A 12729-nucleotide genomic window follows, 5' to 3' on the forward strand; every position below is an offset into this window, starting at 1 on the left:
CTCTGTGACGGTGGCAGAGCCCCAGGAGGGCACAGGTCTCCTGGGTGGGGATGCTGCCCTGTCCTGGTCCCATCTGATTTGATCCAGGTGAGTTGGATTTCAGGTAACTGTGTCGTGGACTCTGCTGCCTTGTGAAATCAAGCTGCACCTGATACCGTCTGTGAAAGCCACGTGCTGAACAGAGTTGTGTGTGTCCAGTTTTGTAGACACCTGATCGTTTCGGAGAAGGGCCACGTGGAGTGGAAGCTCATGTACTTTGTGCTGGAGAAGCACTACCCAACCCGGGAGCAGTACGGGGACACCCTGCACTTCTGCCGGCACTGCAGCATCCTCTTCTGGAAGGTGAGGCGGCTGGGCGGCTGCATCCTGGACACGGCTGTCCACTGTAGGCCCAACAGTAAGAAGATGGGAGTTTCCTCAGCGTCCCGGCAGGGGGACCGAGTCACGGAAGTAAAACGTACAACTTGGAGTCTGAATCAGAACGCGTTTCTGCCTTTGCTGGGCACTCGCTGGCAGGATGTGTCCCCGGGTTGGTGGGGCCCATGGCACCTGGTCCTGGGCCGGTGCCGGGTTCCTGCCGCATCTCCTGCCTGCGGTTCTGGATGCCCTACCGGCCCACAACTGGAGGGCAGGGGTGAACTGTCCTTTGTACACCTGTGTGGATCCCGTTCGGAGCTGTCCCGGGACCCCTTGGAGGTGCCTCCACAGGCTCCCCCTCCAGGCCCAGCCCCCACAGCAGGGAGGGCATAGCCTTCCAGACACACAGGGGGTTTCCCGACTTACCTGAGGGAAACTGGACCAGAGTTTCCTGACTCACACTTGAACCCGAGTACCCAGTGTGCTGGGCGCCCGGCACCCTGTCACCTCCCGCCACGCAGACCCGGGGCTCTCCTGGGCCCTCCAGGCGGAGGTGAGCACGTGCACACCTGCCCTGGGCAGCCCCTCGTCTTCCTCACCTGCTGATACTCTGCATCTGGGACTGTGTGTTTATGTTGTGAGACTTCCACGGGAGGGCGGAGCAGACCCTGCTGAGGGTGACCCGGTGCGCGTCCCGTGTGCGGCATGGCCCTCTCGCGCTCTCCCGCCATCCGCTTCTACCTGGCCGATCCAGCCCTATCTGTTCACTTCTACCTGTGATTTGTTAGGTGGACCATATGGCAAGCCCTAGGTTGTCGGAAAAGAGAGGACTGCTTGAGATTTTTCTCATTTCACGTTATATTTACAGTAGTGGCACTTCTGGGTTTTCAGGTTATCCGTGGCAGTGAATGTAATGATGTTGTTTGCTGTATTATTTTAATGGAGGTTTATTTACTCTGTGAAAGGTGGGCAGCGTCACGGATCCTTCCTGATGCCTCCTTGCTCCAGTTACGTGCGATCGTGTTTCTGACTCGCTGGCTCACACTTTAGCAGGACTTCCTTCTCAGAACGGAAAAGACAGAACACGTCATGGGTCTTGCAGTGGCTGTCCTGTAGAACATGTTCTCTAGAACACAGTTCAAGAGCAGAGCGTCTGTGAGCAGGCCCGTCCCTCCCTCAGTCTCATGTCTGTCAGAGGATGAGTGGGGCTCCAGGTGGGGGCAGAGGGGCCTGGGTCACCAGTCGAAGGGCACAGACAATAGTGTGATGGGGGCCGCGTGTCACACACGGCAGGTCCTTGTGGACAGAGAGGTGTTGGGGGCTCACCTGACAGGACCAGACTGACCTCTGTCTGCAGTCCCAGCACTGATGCCAACCCACCACGGTGTGTCCCCTGATGCCGTTGGAGCGGGTCCCTGCATGCGATCTGGTCTCAGGGCCCCTTGCTCAGTGCCTACACTGGGGGCCCTGCTCCTTCCTCCTGCCTGTTCTGCAGCTGAGTGTCTGGACCCCCCCCCCCCCCCCCCGGAGCTCCAGGGAGAGTGGTGTCAGGTTGCGGGGGGGGGCTGTTGGGAGCCAGACAGAGTCCAGGTACTGCCTGGGACCATGTCACCTGTCTTGGGGTGTCTGCCACCAGAGATCAGATCGAGTAGAGGCCAGTGTTGATGACACTGCAGGTCTGGGGCTCTGGGTGGGGGTGGGAGTGATTACAGCCGGCTGGCCTGTGTGCAGGAGGTTCCCGGGCCGCCTCGTGCACTCTGCCTCCACGATGCAGTGACCATACGCTGGTATCCAGCCCCGGGTCCCTGCAGCCAGGCCCACACGTGCCGGGCGGGTGGTGGTCTCCTTCCTCCTTCCACTGTGTGGTGGTGGGCGGGTGGCCACGAGGCTCCTGGCACCTGTGGGATCTAGTTCACTTGATTCAGCAGCAGGCGCTCAGCTGTGAGGGAAGGAACAAAGGGCTTTCCTAAACCTGTTGTAAACCTTTCAGTACAAAACGTACGTGGAAACACCAGCTCTGCTTTGCGTGTTCTAGTGAACAGTCCCGAAGAGCTTGGGCACCGAGTGGTCAGTGGAGGTGGATGTGGAAACGGGCATCTTTGTCGCTGCCACAGGACCATCTTCAAGTCAGGGGGTCCTCGGTGCTGCCACCCACGCTCGCTTTAACGATACGTGTGTGGCCTGGTCTAATCACCCGATGGTTCCCGTTAACACTCAAACACCTGTTATCAGAGCCAGTGTTCAGTGCAGCCCACTCTCTCGCTCGCTCTAATGCTGGTTTTCCTTTCTCTCCCGCCCCTGCCCGCACTCCTCCCGGTTCTTTCTCCACGATCTCGAAGGACTGCCGCCTTGCTTTGTTGTTCAAGGTACCTCCGTGCTAGACCAGGCCTGTGTCGCGTCCCATGCATGCTCCCCACCGACCGGCTGGCCTGGGCTCCCAGCATGCGTGGGGCCTGCGGCCAGCGGTGGGCTCCTGCCCGCTCCGGCCCCACCAGGGTTCAGGGAAGACCCTGCAGGCCAGCGCTCGAGCGGCAGGCTCAGCCGGAGAGGAAATCGTAGACTAGTCCTTAGACCTCCCGCGCAGGTGCTGCCCTGGCGTGGCCGAGGGCTCCCATCGGCCTGGGCTCTCAGTCCACAGAAAGCCTGTGTCCTTAGTCCTCTGTCCTGTTAGGTGTGACCCTGGTCCCCAGCTGCACGCCGCCTGCGAGCTGATGGGCGTGGGCCTGACCCCACGGGGCAGGGTGGGAGCAGAGCGGCTGTGGGGGAACACAGCGTGTGGCGCCAGGCCAGGGAGGCAGAAACCCCCGGCCCCTATCTCTTCTGACAAACTGCCGTGGCCCGTGTACTTCCCACGTGTTGTGACGGGGCAGCTGCTGGGTGCTGACGCCTCTCCCTCCCCCCGCAGGACTCGGGGCACCCCTGCACGGCCGCCGACCCCGACAGCTGCTTCATGCCTGTGTCTCCACAGCACTTCATCGACCTGTTCCGGTTCTGAAGGTGCCGTCGCTGCGGGAGGGGCATCAACACCGGGTGGCACCCACACCAGGCAGCAGCCAGCGGTGAGGATAGGGACATGAGGACGAGGACGACGTGGAGAACGCTCCCCCGTGTGGCCAGGGCTGTGGGGCTGGTTTCAGTTTCAAAGGGGGTCAGGGCACCCAAGCAAAAGCATTTCTACTCTCTCCTCTAGAAAGTCCTTTTCGTTCAAGTCTACTAAAATTGGCAACTTTGCAGATTTATAAGTACGGTTCAGTCAGATTCTGGATTTTTAGCACCACACTGTGTGCTGAGCTGACACTAACAGCTAATGCTGTTCTTCCTAACTGTCCAATGATAGTTTCCTGATTTCGTAGTCATGAGAGGCAGGGGACAGAGTAAGTGAGCCTTGTAGATACCGGGTGCAGAGTATTTATTTTTCTTCGTGTGTGTTAACTGCACTGGCTGTGTCCAAGTGAACCCTCTGCGCATTGAACCTCGGGAGACGTGTGGTGTCTCTGTGTTCGGTGGTCGGGCTGTGAACTCTGCACAGCTTCGTGGCCGGCAGAGGCGGTGGTGGGGTGCTCCTGGTGAACCACGGGCAGCAGCCGGCCACGGAGCATGCGCCACGGCAAGGAGGAGGAGGGACAGCCCTCGGCCTCGACTGCCCTGTACTGGAGCTCCTTTTACAGACAGAGTAATAAATCTTGTCTGTCTACCGATGGAGCTTCTGTTTTGCATCTTTCTGGAAAAGTGTGAGTGATTTTGATATCATTTATTTAAACTTTTAAAAAAGATTGCCTTATTTTTAAAATAATGCACGTCTATTTTAGATAATTTTGAAAATAAAGGTGTTAAAAAAGAATATAAAAATCCCCCATAATCCTGCCCCTGGAGGGGCCTGCTGTCTCTTGCCAGAAAGGATGTTGCCACCCCCACCCGCTGTTGGAGAGAAACACATCGTGGATTCCGATCTTTCGGTAGTGTCAGGGACCACCCGCCCACCCCCCTGCGGAATCATTTCTACTTTGTCCTTTAGTGTTTGTTCCTGCCAAGTGTATTGGAATGGTTTGCAGTTTTGCGTGCTTGTAAGTAAAGATTCTGCACCTTCGGTGTCCTGTCCTGTATTGCCCTGATGCTGGGGGCACAGCTTGTACGCGGTGCACAGTCGCTTCCCGCGGAATGGCCGTGGAGCCCAGGATGTCTGTGTCTTGTGTGAGAGCTTCTCATGGAGCGTAAGCCTCCGTTTACCGTTTTCACTTTATGAGCAACCGTTTTCTCAACAGCATTTTGAAAGCATGGTTTTCATTGGTTGCTCAGCACCATCCAGACCGGTCTTTGTTGTCAGGGCCCACAGGCTGTGCAGCTGGTACCTCCTCAAGACAAACGTGTCGAAGGATGTTTTCAGACTGTCCTGTGAACAGAAGTTGTCACAACCGGAGACAACGGTGTTGAGTCCCTAAGGACGGCCACCCCCATGTCCTGTTCCCTCGGCGCTTTTCCTAAGGGAAGGACGAGGCGTGGCGACATTTCCTTTTCTTTGTCGGCCATTCGCTTCTGCTTTTGGTCAGTTACCTAACGTGTACCTTTTGCCTGTTGCCTTTTGTATTAATTTCTTCTAAAGAGGATATTGAAGTTTGGGCTCTTTTCCCCAAACAATGGTGATGGTGTCGCAGGGACAGGAGCACAGCCTGTCTCTGCACAGGGGACACAGTCAGACCCAGACCTGGGATGCGCGAGGCCCAGGTGCGTACATGAGCCCGGCCCGAGCTAGTGGCAATCTCAGCCGTGTCCAGGAAGACACGGAGTTGAGGCCGCGGACTAAGGCAGCAACAGCCACGTGGAGGCACAGATCCATCCTCCAGGATGGGGCGAGACGCAGAGTGGTCGTAAATCCACACCCTGGAATGCAGGTACTTGGGAATTCCGGTCTGTGGAGAGTCTTCCAGAGCATGGGACGGTGAGACATGAGGTCATGGACAGCTGGAGACCCTGCAGTCAGTCTCATGTGCCTTTGGTCCCGAGACGGGGTGTGCATGAGGTGAGCCCTGTGGGCACTGCCAGCCCAGGAAGCCCATCCAGACGCAGCCCCACTTTGCCCGTCTCAAGGCACAGAAAGATGTTTCTCACCTGGTGTGGACACAGAGGACTGAGGTGGTCCCTGTCACAGTTCAGCAGGTGGCACTGTTGACTGTTGAGGCCTTGGTCCTGAGAAGTAGGTCTGCTGTGAGACCGTATTCGAGGATCTGACTGCGTCTGACGTGTGCCGTGCATGAATGCTGCCATTGTCCTGCTGTGCAGACACCTGTGTAAAACATGTGTTCGCTTGTGTCCTCTGACCTTGCTGAACCCCTGACTCGGCCCAGAGCAGTTGTGTAGATTCCTTACGAGCGGCGACACGCGTCCCCATCCTCGGCAGCGGGGAATACGGACTGGAACTGCCAGGTTAACAGCAGGGTGTAGATATCTGTCGTCTCTCTCGTGAGGGTGGCTGCGAGGTCAGCTGTGTGCTTTCTGCAGACGCCTCTATCAGGTTGAGGGTGAGGCTTCCAGTTCTACTTTTTGGGGAGTTTTTAAATTATGAGTATTGGACTCTGTCAAGTGTTTTTTCTGCATCTGTTGAGATCATGTGGTTTCATCCTTCATCCTATTTGGGTATCACATTGGCTAATTTAAGATTTTATCTTTAATCCCTACCCTCAGCGTGGGGCACCAGCTGAGCCCGCCAGGCGCCCACATCCCTTGATCTCTGCAGGTTGCACCACCCTTGCACTGTGACCTGAGGCCCTGCGTACATGGTTGTGGGTTTGGGTCTTCCGGCGTCAGGTGCAGGGTTTTTTGTAAGAGGCCTCAGTCTGCACGTTGTCGTGCTGCCTGGTTTGGGCACCAGGGTGAAGACGGCTTCCGAGAATGACCTTGCCCTGGAAGTGGTCCAGCTACCCTTTGGTGGAAGGGTGTGTGGAGGACTCATGTTAATTCTCCTTTAAACATTGGGTAGAACTCCATGTGAGTCGTGGTTCCTGAGAAGCTTCCCTGTCGGAAAACCTGCTCCCTGTCAGAGGATAAGGCTGCCCGGTTCTGCGTGTGTGCTTGGAGCTCCTCTCCCGAGGAGCCTGCGCTTCAGCAACGGCCAGAATGCTTTCTCCACAGTCACTGCCAGTGATGGGTGCTGCCCTCTGAAAACCAGTTTGAAGAGGCAGAAGGTCGGGGCGCCTGGGTGGCTCAGTCGGTTGAGCATCTGACTTCGGCTCAGGTCATCATCTTACAGTTCGTGAGTTCAAGCCCCACGTCGGTTCTGTGCTGACAGCTCAGAGCCTGGAGCCCTTCGGATTCTGTGTCTTCCTCTTTCTGCCCCTCCTCACTCATGCACTCTCTCAAAAAATGAATAAATTTTAAAAATTTGTAAAAAAACAAAAACCCAAAAGCGCTCATGGTTTATGAAACATCACATCACTTCCTTCATGAACTGTGTGTGCAAATCATGCTCCACCCCTCCTCCTCCCTCCTCCCCACCTTGCATGCCATCAGACACTGCGCAGTGACCCACCAGAGGGTGTGCACAGACACGAGGAAGGCCGCCAGGACCTACCCGCCCTGGGCGCCCGCCTGCCAGCACCCTCCGGGCTGACAGTGTCCGTTTCCACCCGGTTCTCAGTGCAGCCTTGCCCGTCTGTTGTCCTGCACAGGTTCCTGGCATGTAGACACCAGTGTCCCCGTGACTGACCTGAGTGGATGTCTCTGGAGCCCCGAGGGTGGCGTGGCAGCAGGTGTTGTCCCACAGACCACCCGCGTTGGAAGAGGTGGGTGACCCCGCCGTGTGTCCCTCGCTGTCCTGTCCTCTCACCCAGGGTCAGGCCTGCAGCAAGTGCTGCAGCCAAGAACTGGCTTGTGGCCCTCGGCCAGAGAGGAGCCAGGAGGCAGCTCTCCAGGCACCTGGACTCCTCCGACCAACACTGCTCTTCTGTTTGGGATACGACCTGCCACGTCATGTTGTGTTTTGTTTTTTTGGAATAAGAAAAAAATCACTTTTATTTGGTAGTCATTTTGAGGAATTTGCGCGGGTAAATACAACCACCTTTCTACTCTTTATGCAAAAAATTCCAGTGTCATTTTTAAAACTTTAATTATGGTAAAGTACACACAAAATTCATAATCTTAACCACTGGTAAGTGTCCATGGGCATTAAGTACATTCAGATTGAACAGCCACCACCACTGTCCCCTTCCAGAACTTTCCACCTTCCCAGACTGAAACTCTGTCCCCATTAAACGCTGACTTCTGGTCCCAAGCCCCTGGCACTGCCATCTACTGTCTCCGTGGATGACCTACCCTGGATACATACAATACCTGGGTTCACACAGCATCTGTCCCTTTGTGACTGCCTTTTTCACTTAAAATAATGTCCTCAAGGTCCATCTGTGTTGTAGTAGGTGTGAGAGTTTCCTGACTCTTTAAAGCTAAATAATATCCTGTCGTTTTGTTCATCTGTGGACAGACACTTGGTGGCTTACACTTTTTGACTGCTGTGAACATGGGTGTGTAAATATGTCCTCAAGAATGGGGCACCTGGGCATCCAAATTGGCCATGAGGAGGTCAAACTTTCACTCTTTGCAGATGACATGATACTGTATATGGAAAACCCAAAAGATTCCACCAAAAAACTGCTAGAATTGATTCATGAATTCAGCAAAGTTGCAGGATATAAAATCAATGCACAGAAATCAGTTGCATTCCTATATGCCAACAATGGAGTGACAGAGAAATCAAGGAATCCCATTTACAGTTGCACAAAAAACCATAAAATACCTAGGAATAAATCCAACCAAAGAGGTGAAAAATCCATACGCTGAAAACTATAGAAAGCTTATGAAAGAAATTGAAGGCACAAAAAAATGGAAAAAGATTCCATGCTCCTGGATAGGAAGAACAAATACCGTTAAAGGGTCGATACTACCCAAAGCAATCTACATATTCAGTGCAATCCCATCAAAGTAACACCAGCATTTTTCACAGAGCTAGAACAAATAATCCTGAAATTTGTATGGAACCAGAAAAGTCCCCAAATAGCCAAAGCAATCTTGAAAAAGAAAACCAAAGCAGGAGGCATCACAATCCCAGACTTCAAGCTATACTACAAAGCCGTCATCATCAAGACAGTATGGGACTGGCACAAGAACAGACACTCAGATCAATGGAACAGAATAGAGAACCCAGAAATGGACCCACAAGCGTATGGCCAACTAACCTTTGACAAAGCAGGAAAGAATATCCAATGGAATAAAGATGGTATCTTCAGCAAGTGGTGCTGGGAACACTGGACAGTGACATGCAGAAGAATGAACCTGGACCACTTCCTTACACCATACACAAAAATAAACTCAAAATGGATGAAAGACCTCAATGTCAGACAGGGAGCCATCAAAATCCTCAAGGAGACAGCAGGCAAAAACCTCTTTGATCTTGGCCACAGCAACTCCTTACTCAACACGTCTCCAGAGGCAAGGGAAACAAAAGCAAAAATGAACTACTGGGACCTCATCAAAATAAAAAGCTTCTGCACAGCGAAAGAAACAATCAGCAAAACTAAAAGGCAACCGACAGAATGGGAAAAGATATTTGCAAATGACATATCAGATAAAGGGTTAGTATCCAAAATCTACAAAGAACTTATCAAACTCAGCATCCAGAGAACAAATAATCCAAGGAAGAAATGGGCAAAATACATGAATAGACACTTCTCCAAAGAAGACATCCAGATGGCCAACCGACACATGAAAAAATGCTCAACATGACTCGTCATCAGGGAAATACAAATCAAAACCACAAGGAGATACCATCTGACACCTGTCAGAATGACTAACATTAACAACTCAGGCACAACAGATATGGGCGAGGATGCGGAGAGAGAGGATCTCTTTTGCATTGTTGGTGGGAATGCAAGCTGGTGCAGCCACTCTGGAAAACAGTATGGAGTTTCCTCAAAAAACTAAAAATAGAACTACCCTACGACCCAGCAGTTGCACTACTAGGTATTTATCCAAGGGATACAGATGTGCTGTTTCGAAGGGACACATTCACCCCAACGTTTATAGCAGCACTATCAACAACAGCCAAAGTATGGAAAGAGCCCAAGCATCCATTGATGGATGAATGGATAAAGAGATGTGTGGTATATATATATACAATGGAGTATTACTTGGCAATTAAAAAGAATGAAATCTTGCCATTTGCAACTATGTGGATGGAACTGGAGGGTATTATGCTAAGTGAAATTAGAGAAAGACAAAAATCATATGACTTCACTCATATGAGGACTTTAAGAGACAAAACAGATGAACATACGGGAAGGGAAACAAAAATAATATAAAAACAGGGAGGGGGACAAAACAGAAGAGACTCCTAAATATGGAAAACAAACTGAGGGTTACTGGAGGGATTGTGGGAGCGGGGCTGGACTAAATGGGTAAGGGGCACTAAGGAATCTACTCCTGAAATCATTGTTGCACTATATGCTATCTAATTTGGGTGTAAATTAAAAAAAAAAAAGGGCGCCCTGGGTGGCTCAGTTGAGCGTCCGACTTCTGTTCAGGTCATGATCTCATGGTTTGTGGGTTCAAGCCCCACGTCAGGCTCTGTGCCGACAGCTCAGAGCCTGGTTCCTGCTTCAGATTTTGTGTCTTCCTCTTTCTCTGCCCCTCCCCCGCTCATCCTCTGTCTCTCTCAAAAATATGTAATATTAAAAAAAAGTTTAAGATTCTATTTTGACTCCTTTGGATAAATACCCAGAAACAGAACTGCTGGATCAGTTGCTAATTGTGTTAATCCTGTTTTGAGGAAGTGCTGTACTGTGTTCCCCAGACACTGTACCATTTCATACCCTGCCAACAATGCCAAAGCGGTCCGGCTTCTCCATATTCTTCCCACACTTGTCACCTTCTGAGGTTGGTGTTCGTTCCTGTACAGTAACCACCCTAACGGGCATGAGGTGTCTTGGTGGTTTGGATTCGCATGTCCCTGATGAAGAGTGATGTTGAGCACCTTTCCATGTGTCCGCTGGCATGTGTGTGTCGTGTTTGGAGAGAGGGCTATTCAAGTCCTCTGCCCACGTTTTAGTGAAGTTGTATTTTTGTTGTCTAGTTGGAGGAGTTCTACCTATATTCTAGATACTCCTTACAGGTCTGTGACTTGAAGATCCTGCCCCACTGTGCGGGTTGTCTTCTCATGGTTATGTCTTTGATGCTTACACTTGGCAATTTAATGGAGCCCATTTCTCTCTTTCTCCTGTTGTTGGCTGACCTTTTCATCTCTGTAGAGATCACTGACAAATCCAAGGTCATGAAACTCTCTCCCTGCTTTTGCCCAGGGCTTTTAGTTTTATTTAGCTTTTGTGTTTAGGCATTTGGTGAAAGGTATGGTGGAAGGTAAGAGCCTGACTTCATTCTTTCATGTGTGGACATCCGGTTTTCCGAGCACCATTTGTTGAAAACACTGCCCTTTCTGTCCCTGTATGGTGTTGGCACCCTTGTCTAAAATCATGGTGTGAGGGTTTCTTCCCAGGCTCTCTGTTCTACTCATTGGTCTCTATTGGTCTAAATGTGTTCTTATGCCAGGACCAAACTATTTTCATTACTGTAGCATTTTACAGAGAGAGAGTGCATACAAGTAGGGGAGGGGCAGAGGGAGCCCCTCTCTCTCCTACTCTCTCCCTCCCAAGAGGGAGGGAAGAATCCCAAGCAGGCTCCGTGCTCAGCCCAGAGCCTGACATGAGGTCCAATCCCACAACCCAAGATCCTGGAATCATAACCTGAGCTGAAATCAAGAGTTGGACACTCAACCGAGCCACCCAGGTGCCCTTTCATAGTGCGTTTTGAAATCAGGATGTGTGTGTCCTCCAACTTTGTTCTTTTTCAGGATTGTTTTGGCTACTTGGGATCCCTTGAGATTCCATGTAAATTTTACCATCTTTTTTGTTTCTGCAAAAAAATGCCATGGGATTTTGATGAGATTGCATTTAATCTATAGATCAATCTGGTGGTGCTACCATCTTAATATGAAGTCTCACACCCACAAGCACAGGGGGGTCTATGTATCTGTGTCTCCTCTAATTTCTTTAAGCCACGTTTTGTAGTTTTCGGTGTACAATACTTAGCCTCTGCCATTGCGTTTATTCTTAAGTATTTTATTCTTTGTTCCTTTTATAAATGAAATATTCTTAATTGCCTTTTGTGATTTCTCATTGTTAGTGTGTATAAATAGATGCATCTGTTGTTTTGATACTGATTTTTTATCCTTCAACTTTCCTGAGCTTGTTTATTACACTTTTTGGTGGTTTTTGGTTTTCTTCATTTTTTTTTTTTTGTCTTGGAAGAATCTTTAGGGTTTTCTACAAATAAGATCATGTTATCTATAAACATAATTTTGCGTCTTCCTCCAATTAGGATGCCTTTTATTTCTTGTCTAAGTGCCGTGGCAAAGACTTTCAGTGCTATGTGGAGAAGGAGTGGTGAGAGAGGGTCCTTGTCTCACTCTGGATCTTAGAGGAAAAGCTCTTGGTCTTTTGTCAATAAGGAGGATGTTAGTTGTGGGCTTTTTTAATGTCCCTTTGTAAGATCAGGCAGAATTCTATCTTAGTTGAGTATTTTTTTTTTTTTTTTTTTTTTTTTACCAAGTGGCTTTTCTCCATTGGTTGAAATGATCATGTTTTTCCCTTCTCTCTGTTAACGTGTATGGTAAATTGATTTACCACTCAGTGGATTTTATCCCTTACTGAAAGTGGAGGGATTGATGTTTTTTGCACTGTACCCTGGAGTTTCCAATGTCCTCCTTCAATTCTATCACTGTTTGCTGCAGGTGTGATTATCGATCTTCTTGATGAATTCTCAACTGTTTTCTTTATTTAAACAACATGAAGATGATAAAATTATAGGATGTCTGTGATTGACTTTAATGTCTTTGGTCAGTCAGGGGCACCTTGATAAAACAAAATGGGGTCATCACTGGTCGAATGGGTGGGTACACACAGGACTTTATACCCAGGCTTAGCAGACTTGTGTAGACATTCTGGGCTTTGTGGGCTACATGCTGCCTTACCCCCAAGGGCTTGGCTGCGACACCGCGATGCAGGCAGCCTCCCCACGAGTGACTGTGCCACGTGCCAGACTTTGTGGACACAGAAACATGCATTTCATAGACTTTCCATGTGTTGTGATATAGGATTCTTTTAAGTGTTTTCACCATTTAAAAATGTAAAAATAATTCCTGTGGGCCATGCAAAAACAGGTGGTGGGCCAAATTTAGCTAGTAGGCAGTAGTTTGCCAACCCATTACTTACAGAAAAGTATGTTTGATATTTTCCATTTTACTTTTGCAATAAAAAAAACAGGTAACAGGTATTT

The 12729-nt window shown here is 50.3% G+C and overlaps 1 protein-coding gene across 9 annotated transcripts in view; it reads left to right on the forward strand.

Annotated features, from left to right (window-relative positions):
* Positions 1-6609, forward strand: part of FBXO25 (F-box protein 25) — a 55771-nt gene extending 49162 nt beyond the window's left edge. For 4 of the 9 annotated variants that reach the window (XM_042934133.1, XM_042934132.1, XM_042934135.1 and 1 more), the window contains exons 9-11: positions 199-342; positions 2697-2723; positions 3263-6609. In XM_042934133.1, the coding sequence (XP_042790067.1) occupies positions 199-342; positions 2697-2723; positions 3263-3352 (261 nt within the window). In that variant the 3' untranslated portion in view covers positions 3353-6609. The remainder of the gene's footprint in view (positions 1-198; positions 343-2696; positions 2724-3262) is intronic. The other 5 variants (XM_042934128.1, XM_042934131.1, XM_042934129.1 and 2 more) reach the window with 2 other exon arrangements.
* The last annotated feature ends 6120 nt before the right edge of the window (positions 6610-12729 follow it).

This window comes from Panthera leo, chromosome B1, assembly GCF_018350215.1.
Source record: "Panthera leo isolate Ple1 chromosome B1, P.leo_Ple1_pat1.1, whole genome shotgun sequence".
In the NCBI taxonomy this organism is placed as follows: Eukaryota; Metazoa; Chordata; class Mammalia; order Carnivora; family Felidae; genus Panthera; species Panthera leo.